Consider the following 22,336-nt stretch of genomic DNA (forward strand, 5'->3'; position numbering starts at 1 on the left):
CCCGCCCCGAGGCCCCGCCCCCTCACGGACCGCGCACGGTTAGCGACCGCCGAACTACATTTCCCAGAAAACCGTTGGAAAGACGGCGGCCCTCCGCCGGAAGTCGGGAGGGCTGCATCCGGCGCCGCGACGAGCGAGAGCGGGGGTTTTCCGGTCTTGCGGCTATTTCCTGCTCTGCTCCGGTCTGGTGACCTCTGGGTTAGTAGCGGCGGCGGCGAGTGCGTCGGCGCCCGAGCCCGCCTTGCGGTGGGTGACGGGCTCCCAGCGCCTGTGGTCGCGCCGCCGGCCTCGAGGTGGGGCGCAGCCCGGGGGGGGTCGGGGCGCGGGCGGGAGCTGGGGGCGCGCAGCGCTGGGCTCCCCTCCCCCCACCCCCCGCCCCGACCCTACCTCCACCTCCGTCCCCCTCCCCCCTCCCCCTTCTCCCATCCCCGCCCCCTCCCTCCCCCTCCCTCACTTCACCCCCTCCGCCGCCTCCATCTCCTCCACTCTCCACCTTCACCTCCAACCCTCGCCCCCTCACCCCTCCTCCCACCCCTCCCTCACCTCCACCCTATCTCCACCTCCACCACCCTTCCACTTCCACCCCCATCTCGCCGTCCCGCCACCTCCCCCCATCTCTACCTCCACCCCCGCTCCCACCCCTACTTCCCCTATCTCCACCTCCCCCTTCTCCACCCCCACCCCCCCCCATCTCCACCCCCCCTTCTCCACCCCCACCCCCCATCTCTACCCCCACCCCCCCCCATCTCTACCCCCCCCCGGGAGGGGGGCAGGGGCGCGGCCCGGCCCTGGAGGTGGGGGAGGCCGAGGGCCGCTGCACCTGCAGGTTCACGTTTGAAGGACGGAATCCCCCAGTAGCGACCGGAGAAGAGAGTAAAGGACGCCGAGGAGGAGGGGGAGCCCGGCGTGGCCGCGAAGGACGCGGAACGCGCTGAGCAGGGCCCGCGACCTCCGGGGCCCCGGGCTCCCCAGCGGGGGGAAAGGACGTTTCGGGGCGGCGGGAGTTGCCTTGGGAAAGCCCCTGGCCCCCGGACCACCCCGTCCCGCCTTCAGGGCCTTGACCCCGCGGGGACCTGCGCGAGAGAAACGAGGTCAATCCGGGGCGCCGCTGGAGTTCGGGGAGGTGTGACTGCAGGAGGACGCCTGTTTGAATCTAGCCGGCTTCGCGGCCAAAACAAGGGGGAAAAAAAGAAAGCTGCCGGGACCAGTATTCATTTCCCCCGCCTCCCTCCTGAGAGCCCCGCATGCATCAGGACCGCCCTGCGGGGCGTGAATCGCCCTCTGGGGGGGACCCTTGCGGCCCGAGGCCTGGGGGAGGGCGAGGAAACAGCTGCGACCTCGGAGCACCCGAGGCAGCAGGACCCTGCCCGAGGCCAGCCTCCCCCAGGACCGGGGCGACGACGTGGGCAGCTGGGAAGGGAAGGGAGGCCGCCCCCGTGGGCCCGCGGACAGCAGGGGGCCAGGCGCGGTCCCGGGCGTCGTGTTCGTGCACGAGTCCTCTAGACACCTCACTGCAAGACAATAGGTGCGTTCTACGGTAGAGGTAGATCGAAGGACATAAATCGGCTTTCTAATAGAGAAGTCGCTCCCCTCCCCCCCAGCTGAAGTTGTGAACGTATTTTCATCATTCCTAGGAGGTTTTGTTTTGTTTTAAAGCCTTTTACTTTAATTGCAGTAATGGCATACACGTGGTATTAGTTCCAGGTGTACAGTACTGCGATTCAACAGTCTTACACACTCGAGGGCTCATCCCACCCCCTCTCCTTTGGTGAGTGGTCACATTTGACCCTTTTTAGAAGCACTGTAAAGATACAAACTGGAAAGGTGTACACTTCCATCTTTTCAGCCCGTTTTTTTTCCCCCTAAATTTTGTTCATACTCCCTCTTCTGTACACTTGACCAGCTAAATTGCAGCGTGAGAACACTAGAGGCAACAGCAGACACTAAGTATGGATTACGACCTTTCCTTTTTTTTTTTTTTTTTTTTTTAAAGATTTCATTTACTCATGAGAGACACAGAGAGAGAGGCAGGCTCCATGTGGGGAGCCCAAAGTGGGACTCCATCCCAGACCCCAGGATCACTCCCTGAGCCAAAGGCAGCACTAAACTGCTGAGCCAGCCGGGCTGCCCTCGATCTTTCCTTTTTAGCCTCAATATTGCGTAGAATGATGATAGCCTACGTAGAATCCCAAATCAATTTTTTAAATTTTTTTTAATTTTGTTTATTTATTCATGAGACACACAGGGAGAGAAGCAGGCTCTGTGCAGGGAGCCCAATGCAGGACTTGACCCCGGGTCTCCAGGATCAGGCCCTGGACTGAAGGAGGCGCTAAGCCGTTGAGCCACTCGGGCTGCCCCCGAAATCAATTTTTTTTTTTTTTAAGATTTTATTTATTCATGAAAGAGAGAGAGACCGAGACACCAGCAGAGAGAGAAGCAGGCCTAATGCAGGGAGCCCGATGTGGGACTCCATCCCAGGTCTCCACTGGTCTCCAGGATCACGCCCCGGGCCGAAGGCAGGTGCTGAATCACTGAGCCACTCAGGGACCCCCAAATCAATTCTTAATAGCATTTCACTAAACAAAAATCCATACCTTAAAAAAAAAAAAAAAAAAAACTTTGTTCTAGAGAACTTAAGCATGAACCATTTCCACAAAGAATGGCTCAGTTTGTGCTCTACCACTTTCAATCCATCTTGAGACAACATTCATTAAGAGGTATGAGATTTTCTATATATCTTTTTCCTTACTGAAACAAGCAAGTAAAGCAGACAAAGTTAATGGTTTAAAAAGTTTCTTGGATTCAAATTTTGACAAAGTCACCAAATGAACGATGTTCAATAACAGATCCAAAATAAATGGCCATCTGATTTATGGCCAGGACAGTAACCGCAGTGGAGTGGGACGAACGTTAAGTTCAAGAATGGCGCCAAGTCATCTGGATTATCCACTGGCATAAAAATGTATCTTGCCCCCACTTCACGCTGTGAACAAAAATCAATCCCAGATGGATTGTAGAATTAGTTGTGCAGGGAAACCAATAAATCGCTTCCATGTGAAACTCTGAAGGATCAGCTGTAGGATCATAATTTTCCTAAGGGCAGGCACCTGTTTCTGGTATCGTCGACTCTAAGAGAATACTGGTTGTCATCTGCTTAAAAAAAAAAAACAAAAAACAACCTGTGACTTGACTTCTGTCTGCTTTAATTCCCCTCATTCCCCTGCTCTATAATGAAATCCCTCTGATCTAGTTCAGATACCCCCTCCTCTTTATAATGCTTGTTACATGACACTCCTTCTCAAGAGTATGCCCCTCCTTATCTTTATTACCAAAACTCTTTATACATTATGTTATACACCCCCCATGACGAATTATATTTGAAATGTATATTTAAAACGACTTTGAAATACATGCTGTGATGACAGTTGAGCACTAATTACCTTTTGAAGAGTATATGGCTTTAGAAACCATAACTATCCTAATTACGTGTGCATTCAGGTAATGTTCCATCATTGAATAAACAGCAATTGAAAATGAGAGGGTTTTTTTTTTTCTATTTCCCTCTTTTTAAGGAAGAAATGTCTTCTATAAAAAGCCCAAAGCAAGAAATAATTTCCCAGTTTCACTATTCAGCTGCTGAAGGAGACATTGCCAGGTTAACTGTAATCCTCAGTCATTCTCCATCTCTTCTCAATGAAACTTCTGAAAATGGCTGGACTGCTTTAATGTATGCTGCAAGGAATGGGCACCCAGATGTTGTCCAATTTCTACTTGACAAAGGGTAAACGTTTTAGGCACTACTACTTGAAGGGCTCTGTGGTTTAACTTCCGGGTTATATATTTACTTTTAAATTTTTCTTGTAGCCATATACCATTGGGCTTGTAATTATTATATAAAAACATAGCATAATATCTAACTAATAGCCTTTAACTTCTTTTTTTGAGGGATAAATATCCTTCATACCTATGGCAAAGAAAGTTTATGAGTTAGTCTAATCTTTTTCTTCCAAATAGAAAACATAGATCTACCCACTATGACTGTCAAGAACCCCTTGTAAAAATTTTAATTTCTTCTTATAACACATAAGATTTACTGCTTTTTTATTTTACAGTTCTCAAAAAATGTTAACTATCTACTATCTCTAACTTTTCATCATTTACGATGATTTCTTTTAACTTTCCCACTAGCAAATTTTGTACTAAGAGAAAAAATATGCATAATCATTAAAGGAGCAATTGTGCATCTGGAAATATTTTATTGTGATAAATATTAAAGTGCTTATTTCCTATTTTATTTTTCTTTTCATCTGTAGGTGTGACAGATCCATTGTCAATAAATCAAGGCAGACTGCACTGGATATTGCTAAATTTTGGGGTTATAAGCATATAGCTAACTTACTAGCTAATGCTAAAAGTGGGATGAAGCCTTGGTTCCTAAGTAATGAAGTGGAAGAATGTGAAAATTATTTTAGCAGGACACTCTTAGACCGAAAAAGTGAAAAAAGAAATAATTCTGACTGGCTACTAGCTAAAGAAAGCCATCCAGCCACAGTTTATATCCTCTTCTCAGATTTAAATCCCTTGGTTACTCTAGGTGGCAATAAAGAAACTTTCCAACAGCCAGAAGTCCGGCTTTGTCAGCTGAACTACACAGATGTAAAAGATTATTTGTCTCAGCCTGAAAAGATCACCTTGATTTTCCTTGGAGTAGAACTTGAAATGAAAAAAGAGTCATTTAATTATGCTGGAGAAGTCCCAAGAGAAGAAGATGGGTTGGTTGCCTGGTTTGCTCTAGGTGTAGATTCTGTTGCTGCTGAAGAATTTAAGCAAAGACATGAAAATTGTTATTTTCTTCATCCTCCAATGCCGGCTCTTCTGCAATTGAAAGAAAAAGAAGCTGGTAAGAAAAGAACATGGCTTACTTGTGTTGGAAAGTATACTGTTTTTGGAACCGGTTTGAAGTCACACATACCTTCATTTTATAGAAGGCAAACTTTTTTCAGTAAGCAATATTAGGCTATCTTCATTGGAACTTTGCTAAAGTTCTCACTGTAGGGGACTAGTCGCCAGAGCAGTTAAAATAGTTTTAATCAGCCAAGATTAGTTTCCCCAGAATTAATCCTAATGCAGGCTGGTTTTACTTGATTCTTCAGTGAATCATTACTGAGCACCTGCTATACACTGAGCATAATGGCCAAGACCTTGACTATTTTGTTTTCTGTTGTTGGGTATGCTAGTTCACATAGGGCCTTATATGCCATGGTTTTTATTTTAAATTCCATTTAAATGTTGTGACCAGACCCATAGTTTAAAAAGAAACAAAAACCCTCACTCTGCCTGCTTTGTAGATCATGAAATTGTAGGTAATTGAGTGTGAAGTCAGAAGTCTTGTTAAGAGCAGATTAGAGAGTACAGTACCTCAGTTAAGAGCTTGCAGTGGATTGGGTTAATGGAGAGAAAGGAAGAATTTGAAATGCTGTAGAGGTAAAACTAATAGGGCTTGATCAGTAGGTTGAGACTATTATAACAGAGAGTGATAGTAACCTGGACTACAGCCTGAATTAAGGTGACCATGGTAGAGATGGAGAAAAGGAAAACATTCAGGGTATATTTTAGAAAAATCATCAGCACCTGCTAATGAATTGGGTATGGGGTATATAATGATGAAGGAAAAGATCAAGTATGGTTGCTAAGTGTGAGACTTTAGTAATTTGGTAGATAGTGATACTGTTTCTTGATAAAGCGGGGTGACAAGCAAGGGAAGCAGGACAGAGTTAAATATATCGAGATTTGAATCTTGGTCATGTTGAGTTTTAGAGAAAGATATTAGAATCTGGAACACAGAGGAGAGGTGTGATCTGGAATTACCCCTATGGGAGTCATCAACATGAAGGTGTTATTTGAATCTCAGAAAACTACTGAGATAGAGAGTTGAGAGCAAGCAAGAAAGAAAGCCCCAGAATCATACCCAAATCTCCCTAAATTTTGAGATCAAGTAGAAACAGAGATGCTATCAAAGGTATTGTCCACAGTGTGGCCTGACCACAGGTAAGGGGAAAGCAGGACAAGGTGCTCATGGAAACCAAGAGAGCAGAGTATTTCAAGGAGGAAGTGGTTAAATACATTGAATGCTGGTGAGAATTTGAGTAAGATAGACAAAGACTTTTTTTTTTTAAAGATCTTTCATTTTGGTAATATGAGGCTATTGATGAATTTGTAAGAGGGGTATCAACGAAGTGGAAGGAATGTAAGGTAAATTATGCTAAATTAAAGTTACTGGAAGGTTAGGAAGGAGTCACTTCTCAATATCCACCTTCCCTTAGGCGATGTGTGTTGGGCCCCTCCAGAGACTACGTAGATATCTCCTCCCAAAGTCTGGATTGGTATGTTTTATTCTCCACATCTATGGAGAAAACCCTGCACTTTTTAAAGAAAACATCTTTTCTTTGTAGCTATATAATTTTAAGATGAAAAGAATCGCTCTTTTTTTTTTTAATTAGAAAACTGAGGTCCTTTTATTTTCTTGTTATATAAACTTACACGGTTAACCTGTTGGTGCCTCAGTTTCCTCCTCCAGAAAAAAAGGATAATAGTAGTACCTACATCATAGGATTGCTCTAAACATTAAATAAGGTGAGGTGACTCATTGAGCTATGTAAGTATTTTTATTTCACATAAAGTAAATTTGTATTCTCTGTCATACATATTGTCCATTTCACACTATCCTCTGTATCAGGTAGTCTAATAGAAATATATTGTTTTTGGATACCTGGGTGGCTGAGTGGTTGAGCATCTGCCCTTGGCTCAGGTCCTGATCCAGGGTCCTGGGACTGAGTCCCAGAGTGGGCTTCCCACGGGGAGCCTGCTTCTCCCTCAGCCTATGTCTCTGCCTCTCTCTCTGTGTCTCTCATGAATACATAATATCTTTTAAACCTGTTTTGTTCTTCACAAATAAAGATTGAAGATGATATATATTAAAGATCTTTGCATGATGCTTTGCACATTGTTGGTACTCAATAAATATTAGCTTCTTATTGAAGCAGTTTTGAAAAAGTGTAGATACTTTGCATAAGTTTCATATTGTAAGGTAACGTAGTAGGCACATATTTAATGTTGCCTATGGTTTGTTGAATTTCGGTATTAAAATGTTTTTGTGTGTGGTTTATTGGTTTTGTTTTTCCAGTTTAAAACATTGTTACTGCTATTTATGGTTATTCTGATTTTTTTTCAAAAATCCTTAAACCAAATAATAATGTATTTTAGTGAGAGCAAGTTTGTCAGGCAAATGCCTATTCAGCATTTCTACTTTTATTGCTTCAATTATAACATTTCTGGTCAGGCCATATTCTTTTTTGATGTAGCAGGCTAAAGGCCAAAGTATATATATTCTGCGATTTATTCTAGTAGGCATTTTTTATGAATAGGGCTAACCATGAATGTTATAACTTTAGTATTTTTTTTTTAATATTCTGTGCAGTTTCCAATTGTAAACAGGATGTGTTTCACATATCCTGGTGACATGGACTAGTCGTGGTTTAGTCACCCAGGACAGGAGAAAGAAGTTCCTACAGTTTGCCCTGAATATTTTCTTAGGATCCAAGTCTAAATTAGGAAGTGGCTGCATAGTGTATTTTTGTAAAAGTCACTATTGTAAAGTCAGTATTTGTAAAATCACCATACGCTACAATCTTGTATATCCAAAATATAAAAATCATTCTATAGTAAAAGGCTAAGCTAATATAGTGCATAAGATAGATGTACGAACATCTATCTGAAAGTTTTATTAGTTAAAATTAAAAGTTAAATTTTCATCTGTCATCTGTTGGATTAGATATTTTACTTCAAAAGAAACATTCCTCATAAAAATAAGAATACTAAAATTCTTGGTCACACAGCCATTCAGAGAATATAGTGTATGCCTTGACTTACAAACATTTTACTTGGATATTACTTATCACAGAACTAAAACTTTTTATGCTTCTCTTAAAGGGGTTGTAGCTCAAGCAAGATCAGTTCTTGCCTGGCACAGTCGATATAAGTTCTGCCCAACCTGTGGAAGTGCAACTAAAATTGAAGAAGGTGGCTACAAAAGAGTATGCTTAAAAGAAGACTGCCCTAGCCTCCATGGTGTTCACAATACATCATATCCAAGAGTTGGTAAGCCTTTTCCTTGACAGTAAAATCTCAGCCATCTGGAACCTTGGGAGTAAGACATTCTGGGAAGACAAGATTTTGAGTTGTTGAGAGGTTCACCTTTTCATTAAATAAAATAAGAATTAATGTAACTGTTAAGACTATAAATAGTAAAGTATCATATAGTTCCACGACTTTTAAGTAAGGGACATTGTGTGTAATTGACCGTTTATTAACTCTTGAGTTAATCGATATGAATTTGAATGTGTTAAAATACATGACTTCAAAAGTCTACCCCATTAGGATCTACTTAGTGCAGAGATTAAAAAAAAAACACACACGCACAAAAGCCCCTTTTGCCTTTTTGAGGCATCACCAAGGCAGTACAGCCTGCAGCTAGCTTTTCATCCCTGCTGCTGTCTTCCTATACCTTCTGTCCTCCTAATTGCTACTTTGGAGTCTTCTGTAGGTTGGAAATCTGAAAACCTAGTCCTTTAAAACTTGTGAAAAAATAAGAGATAAACAACAATACCTGAGGAAGTCTCCTGAGAGTAAAATGCATGACTTTGTGACACCTGGTTTCACTGCTCAGGATCCTTTTACATTTGACTCCAGTTCTCAATCATGACCTAGTAAGGAGAATTCACTGCCTTTAATGACTTCTGGGAAATAAACTGTTATTTAATTTAAATTTCATCTTTTTAATGGCTTAAACTTCATCATAGAGCCACATTAGCTTTTAAAAACATTTGTTCAGGATTGGAGTGGAAGGGAGAGGCAAATTCACGTTGGCTACAGTAAAATTTGTATTTTCTTCATGCTGTATAATACCTACTCTAACTTTTTTATAATTAAAAAAATATATGTGCCTAGCATACCATAAGTATATAATAAATGTTTCTATTAAGAAGACGACAAAATTAGTCTTCCTTTAGGATACAATATTCTCTGCAAGTTCCCTGAAATAAACAGAAACAGAAAGAAACAGTCTTAGACCAGAGTCTTGTTCTTATGGGAGATACACCTTTTTATTATATTATTTGACAGTGAGTCTAAATTATTTTTTCCTATCATTCATTCATCTTATTTTTTTAAAAACAGATCCAGTAGTAATCATGCAAGTTATTCATCCAGATGGGACCAAGTGTCTTTTAGGCAGGCAGAAAAGATTTCCCCCAGGCATGTTTACTTGCCTTGCTGGATTTATTGAACCTGGTAAGCCTTTTCTTAATAACTTTCATAATAACTTTCCTTTAACTTAAAATTTCCAAAAAAAAATTTTAGATGGCATTTGACAAATTATCATGCTATGACATTTTTAATGGGATGTTTTAAAATATTTTCTGTGTATTTTAAGTGATGTGATATTTGTTTTTACTAGTGGAATAATCTTGCCTGTTTTAAAAATTCAGCATTTCTTCTTTCATATATTGCTATTACCCAAAGTATCTGCGTGACTTACACCTCACTTCCTTCATTAGACCCAACTATGTTGACTTTTCAAAGAGGCCTTCCCAGACAGCCCCAAATACATTAGTTAGCCTTGTACCCTGCATTCCCAATTCTGTCATCCTGCCTGGCTTTTCCCTATAGCACTCCTTACCATTTTACATGGTATGTATGTATGTGTGAATGTATCTCGGTATTTATTATCTGATATATGTGTGTATCTATTTGTCCACTCATTTATTATCTGCTCATATCAGAAAGCAAGTTGCATAAGGGCTGGGACTTTATTTCATTCATCCTTGTAGCCTGCACCCTTACAGCAGTGCCTTGTATGTAGTAGGAGTTAATAAATACCTGTGGAATAAATGATAATTAATACACATGTTTAATCTTAACTTCCAATGTTAATCTGCACTTATAGTAATAGCAATAAACATACTTTGCGCCACACTCTGTTTTGAAGGCTTTCCATATATTGAATCATAGAACCGTCGTACAGCCTCACAAAGGTACTACTTTACAGCAGTTTTACCGATACGGCATTGAGGTACAAGAGCTGAATAATTTGCCCAAGATCAAGCAGCTAGTCAGTGATAGGGCAGGGGTACAAACCTGGGCATGCTGACTCCATGCTCTTAATCACTATGCTGTCTCTAGGACTCTAGGCTATGTTTTTAACTGCTATAAAACATTTTATTTAAAAATACTCTTCAGGAAAAAAAAATACTCTTCAGTTCATCCATTCTGCTGTTGAACAATTAGTTTATATCAGTTTTTGCTATTGCAAACAATACTGCAAAGAATACTCTTATACTACTCCTTGTGCACATTTGCAAGAGTTTTCAAGGGTATACACTTGAGAGTAGAATTGCTAACTCATGGGATATGAGAATCCTGACCTATTGTAGACATTGCCAAGTTGCTCTCGAAGTGTCCCTACCAGTTTACGCTCTTAACAGCACATGACATGTTCTGTTTTTCCACATCTTTACCAAGTTACAATTTTCATACTTTATAATTTGCCATCCTGATAGGTATGAGAAATAGTGTCATTGTAGTTTTCCATTTTCATTTCTCTCCTAATGGAGCATCTTTTTCAAATGTGTTTTAGGCATCCAATTTTCATTTTCTCTGAATTTTACATGTTTATATTTGCCTAATTTTGTTTTGGTTCTTCCTTTTATTTTTCTCATTATAGGAGTTTTGTGGTATGTATTGTATGCTAATCTTTAGCTATGGTCTTGCAGATATCTTAACACTAGTCTAATGACTTAACGTTCCACTCTATTTTTTCTTTTTTTGGATGAACATAAGTTGTTAATTTTAATATAGGAAATACATCAACCTATTTGAAATAAAAAGCTATACTTAAATAGCAAAATATTCCTAAACTTTCAGATGTACTTAAAAACCATTCCCTCCCTGTATTCTAATTCTCAATTCCAACAAATCAGAACTAAAAAGTACACTTCTAGGCATTACTTTATTTTATCATACCTGAGTCAACAGTCTTCTAGAAGAAAAAAATCATTTAGAAAGAAAAAGTACTGTTTCATCTTATGTTAAACTTTTAGTGTTAATGTGGTTTTTAATTCTTTTTAAGAAAAGTTATCTGCAATAATTGTTTGACAACATAAAAAATTTTAAGATTTTAGTAAGGAAAAGGCCAACCACTTATAAAAATCTTGGAATGATAATTTATAACTATTTAATGATAATACATAAATGAGATGATATATAAAATAATTGCATAGTGTTTATCTACTAGGTTCTGGATAGTTGTGGATGTTACCATTTTTACACTGTAGCCGAAAAATTTGGACCTTCAAGAAAAGTTTTCTGGCATTTTGATTATGTACTTGGTCATATACTTTAAGAAATGTTTTTTTGGATTCCAGTCTAGTTTTAGGCTTGTGCTTTCTGATTCTTCGAATTGGGTTTCTGTCCAAAGTGATTTCCAAATGTTTGAACTATTCAGAGCACAGAATGTCCAAGGCATGTTCATCAGCTACTTGTTCTTTTGCCCCATTTGATTAGGGGAGACAATAGAAGATGCTGTTCGGAGAGAAGTAGAAGAGGAAAGTGGAGTCAAAGTTGGCCATGTTCAGTATGTCTCTTGTCAGCCATGGCCAATGCCCTCCTCCTTAATGATTGGTTGCTTAGCTGTGGCAGTGTCTACAGAAATTAAAGTTGACAAGAATGAAATAGAGGATGCCCGCTGGTTCACTAGAGAACAGGTAAAGTTCAATTTAATTTCCTTCTTCTATTGATTGTTCTCTGACTGTATCAGTTTGGGCATGCAGCAAGGATACATGTTTTCACCAAGTTGAATGAATGGCTGTGGCCCACCCATCATGCATGGATTGCAGTGTAATTGATGCGTCCTATGCTAACTCATTCTGTGAGATTGTTCGAGTTGATGATTCTGTGCCATTTTCTAATTTCAGATGTCATTCCTTCAGCTTTTCAATGGGCTTAAAATAGGTAAACATGAAATCAAAGATGAGAAACAGGAAGCTTAGTCTTAGACATTTGTATTTTAGTTTATAGCATTAAAACAAGTAGTTCTCAGAAAATATCAGTGAAAATGCTTAAATTTTTTGAAAAGTTCTTGTTCATTTTAAAATGTGCTTAACTAAGGGCAAGAATAACAAAACTATATAACAAAGATACATGCACAAGAACTTTTTTAAAACATCATCCTTCAGTAGTATAATGAAAGATAAATTACTTGTCTGTTTTGCTTAACCCAAAGTATTTGTATAGAAAACAAATGGATACACTATTAGTAGTGAAGACCTGAAATCCTTTGTGACTTTGCCTAAACAGAATTTTTATTTCATTTTATGCTTAACTTCAAAAAATAGAAATTAGATGTTTTTTAGAACTTTATAAAAGGGAACCTATTCCAAAAATTGACTTCACTTTGAAAATAAGTGTGGAGCATGTACTTTTCTTGTTCATGTCTTTTTTTTTTTTTCTTTTGTCATAAGGGAATATGCTTTCTGGAATATTTATTAAAATTGATTCACTAGCTCATTGAATCAACTAAAAATACTGCACTAAATTTTGCATTTGAACATGGATGTTGTCACTTTCTATGTTGTTATTCACTGTAAGAGTTGTCACATTTTAATTAAGTTGCATAAGCATAGAAATAGTGTTTCAGTGTTGAAATCCTAATACATTTTATTATGGTGTATTTTAGGTTGTGGATGTTCTGACCAAAGGGAAGCAGCAGGCATTCTTTGTGCCACCGAGCCGAGCTATTGCCCATCAGTTACTCAAACACTGGATTGGAATGAACCCCAATCTCTAAATCAAATAACTAGACTCTGAGTATTACTTGATTCCTAATAACTTATTCCTCAAGTGAGATTAAAAATATTTAGTGCTTTGGAATGTCACAACACAAAATATCATTTTAGGTTCAGAAATATTTTCGACAGGTACTTTCCATCTTAACCATAGAATTTGTGTTTTTATAAATTACAGCACTGCCTCAGATTTTGTTAAATCCAAGTCTGCCTTCTCCAAACTTTTTTTTTGGTTGTGCTCTGCAATTCTATATCACAAAACCATATTTCTAATAAGAAAAATCATACTGTAAAACATATGTTCTGAAAATGTAAACAAAAATATGTAAACCTGAATTCCCCTCTTGTAAGCATTAGACGAATCACTAAAGTTCTCATTTTAAAAGTTCAGACAAAATTATTTCAATGAATTTAAGCTTTATTTCCAGTCTTTTCCCTACCCTAAAGGTTCTTTCAGGGGTCAGTGGCTGATTTTTGCTCATTTCCCATCGTATTCCACTGGCTTCCTTGTTCCAGCAGTGGTGCTGTTACAGTGTTGCCACATCTATTTTGATCGGTGTTAAGAATTTTCTATGTTAATAACTCTGCCAGTGGTCAGAATACCATGCCTTCATGAAAGAGAGTTTAAGTGAGAGCATACCACTATGTAGGGAACCTCTTCCTTAAACCTAAAATCAACTAATATGTATAATTATCTGTTATGCTCGAGATTGCTGTTGAGACAAATCAAAATTCTCTTCTTCACTGAAATTAAATATATTTGAAAGGAATTCTCCTCAAAGGTCAGATGTTAAATATTTCCCAGATTTACATATTCAGTAAAAACACTGGCTTTATGTCATTTTGTGATAAGGGCTATATATATCTATCTTAGCAAAAAGTTATGTAATCATTACTAACAATGTTTATTAAACCCCAATGCAACATTTTGGTTTTTGGCCTTAGCTCAACCATTCTAAGAAGCTTTATAAAAATAAGTGTATCTTAGAACTGAATCAGCAAGATTCAGAGAAAAGTGAAGTGTAGTAATTCACAATTTTACAACATAGAACTGTCATATTTTATAAGGCTAGTTTGAAATTGTTTTAAAAGGTAGCCTATAAATGTATAAATTTATATAATTTGGCTCTTAGTCATTTTATGTGAGAACTGGAAGAGACCTTAAGGATAATATATGTCGTTCAGTGACCTTCTTTTATAGATAAGGAAAACGAAATCCTGAAAGGTAAATTTATTTAATTTAATCCATTAAAGTTGAATCAGTTAATTAATCAAAGTCACACAATTACAACTTACCGTTCTTCACACAATTAATTGTAGTAACGGTCAAATAACTTAATGTTAACAGTCTGTACTACATAGCCTAGTGCAGGAGTCTCCCTCTAATAGGAAGTAGAAATTAATACTAAAAAAATAGTAGAATAAATTAAAATAGGGGATAATAATAACAAATTTACCAAATATTGTTAATTAAAATTTTAGATACTAAAATCATTTAACTTAAATGTGATCATTTTCTTAAATAAAACTTTATTTTACTAATGAACAATGATTCTCATCGTAATTGATGAAAGCTTATTGGTATTATTAGGACTTTAGACAAAATTGACTTGCACTGGACATTTAGATACATAATAAAATTTGAACTACATAAGTATCTAGAAAATTAGGTGCCTTGATTATTATGAAGTGTGATGAGGTTCAGTTTTATTCCAAATTCACTTAAAGAGTCTAAGATTGTATCAAAGTTCTAGGTTTCCATGTTCAGATAATCCAGTAAAATGTAAAATATCAACAAAATGTAGTTCTAAATTTAGTCTTGGATATTTAATCCTATACTCAGGGAAAAATCAGTAAGTAAATTATTGTTATTAATAATCATTCTTAACATTCCTAACCTCTGAGAGGTGAATAAGCTACATATAAATAAAAGGAATAGTAAAGCAATTTTAATGGATCGAGTACCATGAATGTATTCTAATGGAAATGAAGGTAACAACACATTAAAATATTTATCTATTTTCTGTTTTCTGTGTTCTGTATTTTTTTAATGTTTTGATAAATGTCTTCTGAAAAATGAAAAAAAGCCAAATTTTAGTCATCCTCCTGTTTAATGATGTATAAATAAAAAACATAAAAGCCCTTTTAAATGTAGTCATATCTGGAAGACTTAAATGTCTATTTTCATTCGTGTGTGTGTGTGTATATGTATGTATGAACAAAAATAGAGATTTTAGTATATATACATACATATATATGCATGTATATATTCTTATATATATACATGTTCACATATATATATACATATATACAGTCAATACTTTTTCATCATCAGATTTGAAGTTACATGTCTAATGTCTCTTTTTTTATTACTAGTCTCAAATTACCAGTCTTTGCATTTTGAACTTTTCACTGTTCAAAATGAACTTTTCTGTTCATGGAAGGGCTAGAATTAGAAGTGCACATATTTCATTTAGTTGGAAGAAATGATGAAATAACTTTTTCAAAGATCAGATCAGAGATTTGGGTGAAGACAGAAAAGAATGAAACTGCAAAGGGTGGGTGAGACCATGAGGTGGAAGGAGAGAATATGTTTGTTAATAAATCAAATAAACTTAATTAAATCTCACATCACAGTAGACAGCTGGTTCTAGAACTGTGTTGCTAATGTGTATACACCAAAATAGTAAGTGAAAATCTTCTGTAAAACAAATCAATTAATCATTTAGAATAAGATTTCTACAACACAAATTTTATTAAAGATGAGAGCCAACTGTTAGGTTCTGAGTGTGTGTGTGTGTGTGTGTGTGTGTGTGTGTATTCACATATTGCTGGATATCCACATCCATATCATGGATGTTGAAATTTATGTATGTGCTATGCTTAAAAGGCCCAGCAAAATAGGAATATCTGTCTACAAATGTAAAAGAGCTAGGTGTTGAGGCAAACCAGAAGTCCTTGCAAATGGGTTGGAAAAAGAGGGCAAGAGAGTTTGACTTGGTGCAGGTAGAGGGTGTTCAGTAAAGGGGTTCAGACACTAGGGAGCTTCCATACGGGTAGGGCCAGGTGAGAGACACAGAGGGTGTATCTCACGGAGTCAGGGATAATGTTGCCAGAGCTTGCATCTTCAAAAAATCTTACCCAACAGGAGAAAAATGGAAAGGAGTTTTTTTGTGTGAAAATAAACTCAATGCTGCAAATTATTTATTTCCCCCTGTGCTACACCTTGTCCTTTTTCTTCCGAGGACACTCAGAATTCAAAACAGCTCCTGTGAGAGCAAAGTGCAGTTTATTATCATCTACCGTAGATTTTCAGATGGCTCATTTTATTTGCCCAAAGTAGAATGGTAAAAAGGAAAGTTATTCAAGTAATAAAAATGGCATAGGAAAAATGGGTAATCAGAAAAGCCTGAGTTCTTTTATCATTTGGGAAAATTTTTTTCCCAAACATGAACATTTGAGCATGTTAATTGGGCTAACAGGCAAATTCCTCATTCTATTTTCACTGAAGGGTATCTATATGTAATTGTACTTATTGATGGAAATAGCACTTTCAACTTTTCTTTATTCCTTCAAGAGTACTGTGTTTCTCTTTTATCGCTAAGCACAAGTGCCTAGTATTGGACAATGTATATTTCTCCTTTTCCAATTCCCATTGTAATGATGCTGTACAGAATAGTGGGGGCAGCTGTGAAATTTTAAAACCGATTTTAAGTTAAAAAAGAAGCCTTTCTGCAAATGGAAACTTTTTTCTAACTAGAAATTCTGATATAGACAAAATATAAGGATCAAAAAAGTGCCCTGGCTTTCCAGTCCTAGGCTCATGAAAACTATACCAGACTCTTTGTCTCACCCCTGATGGATTAACAACATTCAAACCACTTAACTTGTGAGGTGGTTTCATTTTAAGTGATGTGAAAGTACCACCCAGAAGCAGAAATTGAAAAAACAGTACTCGTATCCATTTTAGAACAGCATAAATGGACAAATGATGTCTGAAGGTTGGGTTTTTGTTTTCTTTTTTCTTTTTTTTTCTTTTTTTACTTTTTATCCTGTCCATTTTACTCTACCCTGAAATTGTAGTCTATTGGAACAGTGTGATGTTTTGAACACCTCAGTAGAGTACCTTATAAATATTTATACTGCTTTCAGATAGCAGTGAGCTGAAGTCATCTCTATCAGTGGCGCTAAAAACAATTTAAAATGCCATTTATCCAACGGCTTTGCTGCTAAGAGTTATTTTTGCTCTTTTTGCTGGATTTATTTGTGTTTATGAAACAAGCTTGAGTATTCTAATACCAGTTTGGAGAATTTGGAACTCCAAATGAGATGCCCCAATGACATGCACAAATTCAAACCTCAGAGGCTGCCTTGGTACTGACCATCATCTGTTCTGCATTGTAGTGAGGTCTTCACTGGGAATGTAGCCATGAGTGGTAAGCCAGAGGAACCCTTGTGTGTTCTGGGAGGCACTGTCAAGGATGAAAAGAAAATACGTATCAGTGTGGGCCTCAAAGTTTTCATGGCTATATAGTTGTCGAATAATGTTTATTTCAGAAAAATACTCTTATTTTACACTTATTACTGGGATTGTCATACTGATCTTTTTCTTTGGTTCCCAGCCATCTCAAACATCCTCATGAATAATAAACATTTTTCATTTTATTATGGTGATAAATCATAATATTCTATATGATAAATCCTATTTTTTAATGATTTATCATTGTTCTGTTATGATAATCACATAAAATGCATGGTTTTATTTTACACCATGAGGAGGGTATGTATATTCCCTTTATTCAATATATCTAAATTAACACTAATAAGCTGTAAGTTTAATTCAAATCCAGATTTCTGACCTTTGTAAAAATTATTTGTTGCCTCTCTCTTCTCTCCCAGCATATTGCTCAGAACTACATATGGATCCCTATTTACAACAAACTCCTAAGGAGCTGGAACTCTTTGGTTAGCTTATTCTCATAACATTAATATTTATATAGCACTTTATATATAAAATGTTGACAGTTATTTCATGTTATCCTTAAACCCCTATGAAATGAATGTCAATATCAGTATCCCCATTTTACAGTTGGCTAAGAGGAGTTAGTTAACTTTCTTAAAATCACATTATGAATAAAGAGGAGAGCCAAAATTTGAACACAAGTATTTCACTCCAAATCCTTTCATCTTTCCACTTACCAGAGCTATCTTGTAGAATTTTCTTAATAATGATGCATTATTATATTCTTGTTACTCTAGACATTTCTGTAAAACCTTCACTACTTAATTATCAGATTTCTATCTCCAACTATCTATTAGACATAACCTCCTTGGACATCTCATTGCCTCCCAAACACTACATGTGTACAATTGTCTTTTATCCCAAGAACATTTCTGCTTCTATTTCCCTGTTTTAATTATCCTGCAATTTCCAGTATGAAACTTTGGGTTTTATTATTTTTATTTCTACTTTATTCCTTACCCTACCCCACCCTGTAGCCAAACAATCTCCAAATCCTATCACTTTTAGTTCTTAATACTTCTTGAGTCTCAATATCTTCTTCTCTTTCCTTCTTAATACTAATTGAATCTTAATACTTCTTGTCTTTCTGTCCATTGCCACCATCCAAACTCAAGCTACTCATCTGGTATCTACATCAGGTTCTTAAATTGGTCTCCTTACTTCAGGTTTCACTCCCAATTCATTCTTCGCAGTGCAACCAAAGAGCTCTTGTTGAATTCTTGAAAAAGACTCCCATTTGGACAAAAGATCAAGTCCAATTTCCTTAGCATAGCAATCTGCAGTTTCAACTCTGATCACTTCCCTTTTGTCCAGCCTCTTACACATATAGCATAATATATGTGTTTGCAAAAAGCCACAGAAAATCTTTAAATTTTTATTAGGCATTAATAAAAATCACCTAAATAATTATGAGCAATATCATTTGCTGCTACTACTTTAATAGAAATGTCTCATTTATTTAAAGATTCTAAACTGTACTTCTAAATTTTTTCATTTACATATTTCATAGGATTTCAAAAATTCTTAATCAGGGCCAATATTATTTATCCCAGTTTTACAAACGAGCACTTCTAAGAGAAGTCTGATGACCCTCAAAATCAACATATGATATGGAAATGTGACTCAAATTTAAATCTTCCCAACCAAAAATCTACAGCCTCTGCCACACGAAACACCCCATACCGTACACCACAGTTTCTGCCCCTGTATCTCACAAAGGTAAATGAATTACCTTATAGTTAGCCCCACCAGTGTCAAGAGCCAAACTAGATCATTTAGATTTTCCTTTATTGGGGGGGTTTCTTCCACTCCATGTACACCGCATGAACATCATAGCACTGCTTCACAGTACCCCTATCCAAACTCCTAAGCCACAAAAACACACAGTACATCATTGTTCACTAACAGTATATTTGAAAACAAACAGACTTAGGAATGGTTAAGACAGATAATAATAGACTGATTACAGGATGGTAGATCATTCCTGACACTGCATAAGATTAAGTATGCTAATCAGATTTTGGATTTAGACAACCCAGATAAATCCCAAGAAGAACAAGAGGAAGTACTCAAATCCTTACTTCCTTTTCTTGCTTTTCAAAATACATCTTTGTGTTTTATCTATGTCTCCTTCAGAGCTGAGGAATTATGAAGGCTTTACCCAGGTGAGTTGATTATATGTTCTTTTAACCTTCTCCTTTTTTTCCTTTTATTTTTTTCTTTTGCTGTTTTGAATGAAATATCCTCTATTTTAATCCTTGCTGTCCCAGATTAGTTGCTTAGCAAAGGATGATAGCAAAGGGAAAATTATTTGATTATTATATATGAAGACAATTTAACAACACATTTGTTTCCAGTCACAAAAAATCCAACAGCTGTTTGTATCTTGCTGTGTTACCAAATAGGATGGACACAGAAAAAGGAGGGATGGGGGAAAAAAAATTCTAAATAGTCAGTGTATTTAGGCCCCTTTTATTTATGCTAAGAAAGACATCATATGCACATTTGAATAGCTACCATCCATATCCTAATTTGGATATTTGAAACAAATTGTGCATTTGGAAAGCAAGGAAAATGCAACTGACAAGCTAGGCTTCTAAGCATAATTGAAATTCATTCTGAATTCATGGAAGGTCAGTTTCATTTCAAAGCAATAGCCCTTGTTTTGAATTTCTATAATTCTGCTTTGTTTCCATTGCAGCATTAAATTTACTAATCACCAAAATGATTTTCTCATCTGATTTAGTAGAATTTTTCTTCCTTAACTTTATACTTAATTTTACCTACATAGAAGTTTACATTTAATTTTTTTTAAATATATTGATCACCCAAAACATTGTGATCTGAAGACATTAAGGAATAATATTTTTTTCTGTAAACAGCTGGAGTTAATCTGAGATTTAGACCACCTTCATAGACAAAATATTCTGGTTAATATCTTTTGTATAAATAATCCCAAATCAAAGTTTGCTAAATAATGTATTTGCAGTTTCACCATTGGTTGATCTTTAAATGATATGTTCTAAGATTTTAATGGAATATAAATTTACAAAAATTTATCTTCCTCAGTCTCACTTAGAACTTAAATACTAAATGGTTTTTAACCTCCTTTTCTTATCCCAGCATTTAGACATTATTTTATTCTAGTGTCATATTACCACAGTGTTGAATAAGTATCCTAAAGCCCTTCATTTGGAAAGTAAACTGAAAAATAAATCTCCATTTTCTACTTTTTGTCTTCCCAGATATATTCTCAGTTGCTAGCAATTCACTTTTTAAAAAAAAATTATATATGTAGTCATTTAACTTCTCAAAGGTATCTGTAATCACCATGTGATGAAATTACAATCACGATGCTTAGAAAATAGCCTTGAGGTCTTCGGGGGAAAAAATAATTCCATAACCAGGTTTTCAAAAAGGTCTTTAAATTGACACACCAGGAATTTAACTGTGATAGTCAAATTCTCAACTCTCTCAGTTATGGCTCTTTCATAGACTGGTTCTTGATTATTTTTGCAAAAAGCAGAATGAAAATTCTGAATGTGCTGACTTGTGAAGATACACGCTCATTACACAAAATGTACCAATATCCTATTCTTATCTCATGAGACCGCCCAGAGCTCAGTGAAGTTGAGGGATGGGGTGGAAAGTTAGCACTGATTATCTGCCCAATATAAACCTAATCATAACGTGATTAAATTAACCTGGCAGATTAATTCTAATCATAATTTCTCATTCCCTCATCATTGGCCAGACTGCAATTTCCACACCTCTTTATGACAGTGGACAAACTACAGCATAGTCGATAGCTCAAGCTATGTAAAGGAAACATAAGAAAACATTAAGCATAAGACATTTAAAATAAATGCCTTTTTTGTTGCTTTCAAAAACATGCATTAGACTGGATTAAACTATGAAAATTTATTTACTTTAGTGAATTAGTAAAATGAGCATAGAAAATTTTTTTAAATGGTGATTCTGAAATTATTGACGATGTCTCTAAATGTTTTGATTGAAACCTCTTCATAATCCTTATATCTTGTTTACATTAATATTCTCACCAAATTATTTTTTTCAGAAGTAACACAAGTAATTTTAAGGTAATTCAAGTGATCTTGAATTACGAGATCTAAACCAGTGATGAAGCTTAAAAATGCCCAATAAAATACAAATAAAAATGCCCAAAGTACCCTAATAAAAATAAAAAGTTGGCTTGTAACAAATAGCAGCTGATGATAACATTTCCACTGAAACATTTGAAAGAATATATTCATTACTTCCTTCTGAATGGCTAGAAGAAGCAAAAATTAACCTATGGCCATTTTTTAGGCTATTATGAGCAAAGCACAGGTTTGCTTGGAGGTAGGAAGAAATATTTTGAGTGTTTAAATATTGACTTCAGCTTTTTCTCACTCTTTAGAGTTTAGCACTGTGGTTATATATTGGTTTTTCTTGGTTCTATGCTGAAAAGGAATGAAGATGTTACACATTTTCTGTTTTGAGCTATCAAAAACTCCGTTGTCAGCAGAACTGATGAAATCTGCCCCTGAGGGATAAGACATCTCATTGAAAGAATCACAGGGATTTCATGTTTGGGGGAAATTACACATAGAGGTTTCTGCGTGAAGATCAAGACACGGTATAGTCAAACACCACCTCAAACTGAGGTTTAAGGCTGAAAGCTTCAAAATTAAGAGGATGTTATTTAAACCCATCAAGAGTTGGTATTTCAGCAATTATTAAGTCTTCAGAGAAGCACAGCTCTTCTGTAACCTAGTGAAGTAGTGTGGCTCCACTTCAATAAGTGAAAAAGGAGACAGCATTCCTCTTTAGAAAACTCAAAGGCATTCTTCATTTAATTAATAGGTAGGGAAAGTCTTGAGCAGGAAAAAAGTAGTCCCTGAGATCTATTCAA

The 22,336-nt window shown here is 36.8% G+C and overlaps 1 protein-coding gene across 9 annotated transcripts; it reads left to right on the plus strand.

The window, feature by feature from the left end:
- The first annotated feature begins 48 nt into the window (after window positions 1-48).
- Window positions 49-15,042, plus strand: NUDT12 (nudix hydrolase 12). 9 transcript variants are annotated; one of them, XM_038532178.1, is made up of 8 exons: window positions 163-293; window positions 2,385-2,717; window positions 3,577-3,781; window positions 4,314-4,900; window positions 7,990-8,157; window positions 9,235-9,348; window positions 11,620-11,819; window positions 12,791-15,042. In XM_038532178.1, the coding sequence occupies exons 2-8, from the start codon at window positions 2,660-2,662 to the stop codon at window positions 12,899-12,901; spliced, it is 1,443 nt and encodes a 480-aa protein (XP_038388106.1). In that variant the 5' UTR covers window positions 163-293; window positions 2,385-2,659; the 3' UTR covers window positions 12,902-15,042. The 9 variants fall into 9 exon arrangements, with proteins under 9 accessions (XP_038388108.1, XP_038388112.1, XP_038388107.1 ...); XM_038532182.1 differs by lacking the exon at window positions 2,385-2,717 and adding an exon at window positions 1,676-1,768 and having other exon boundaries at window positions 180-293; window positions 3,573-3,781; XM_038532181.1 differs by having other exon boundaries at window positions 187-293; window positions 2,629-2,717; window positions 3,573-3,781.
- Window positions 15,043-22,336: the final 7,294 nt, after the last annotated feature.

This window comes from Canis lupus, chromosome 3 (genome assembly GCF_011100685.1).
Source record: "Canis lupus familiaris isolate Mischka breed German Shepherd chromosome 3, alternate assembly UU_Cfam_GSD_1.0, whole genome shotgun sequence".
Lineage (NCBI taxonomy): Eukaryota > Metazoa > Chordata > Mammalia > Carnivora > Canidae > Canis > Canis lupus.

Bases quoted from the DNA above. Each gene is read 5' to 3' on its own strand.
- NUDT12 (XM_038532178.1), top strand. From the start codon at position 2,660: ATGGCTCAGTTTGTGCTCTACCACTTTCAATCCATCTTGAGACAACAT. The intron at 2,718-3,576 runs GTATGAGATTTT...TTTTTAAGGAAG, and splicing joins GAGACAACATTCATTAAGAG to AAATGTCTTCTATAAAAAGC. The intron at 8,158-9,234 runs GTAAGCCTTTTC...TTTTAAAAACAG, and splicing joins TACATCATATCCAAGAGTTG to ATCCAGTAGTAATCATGCAA.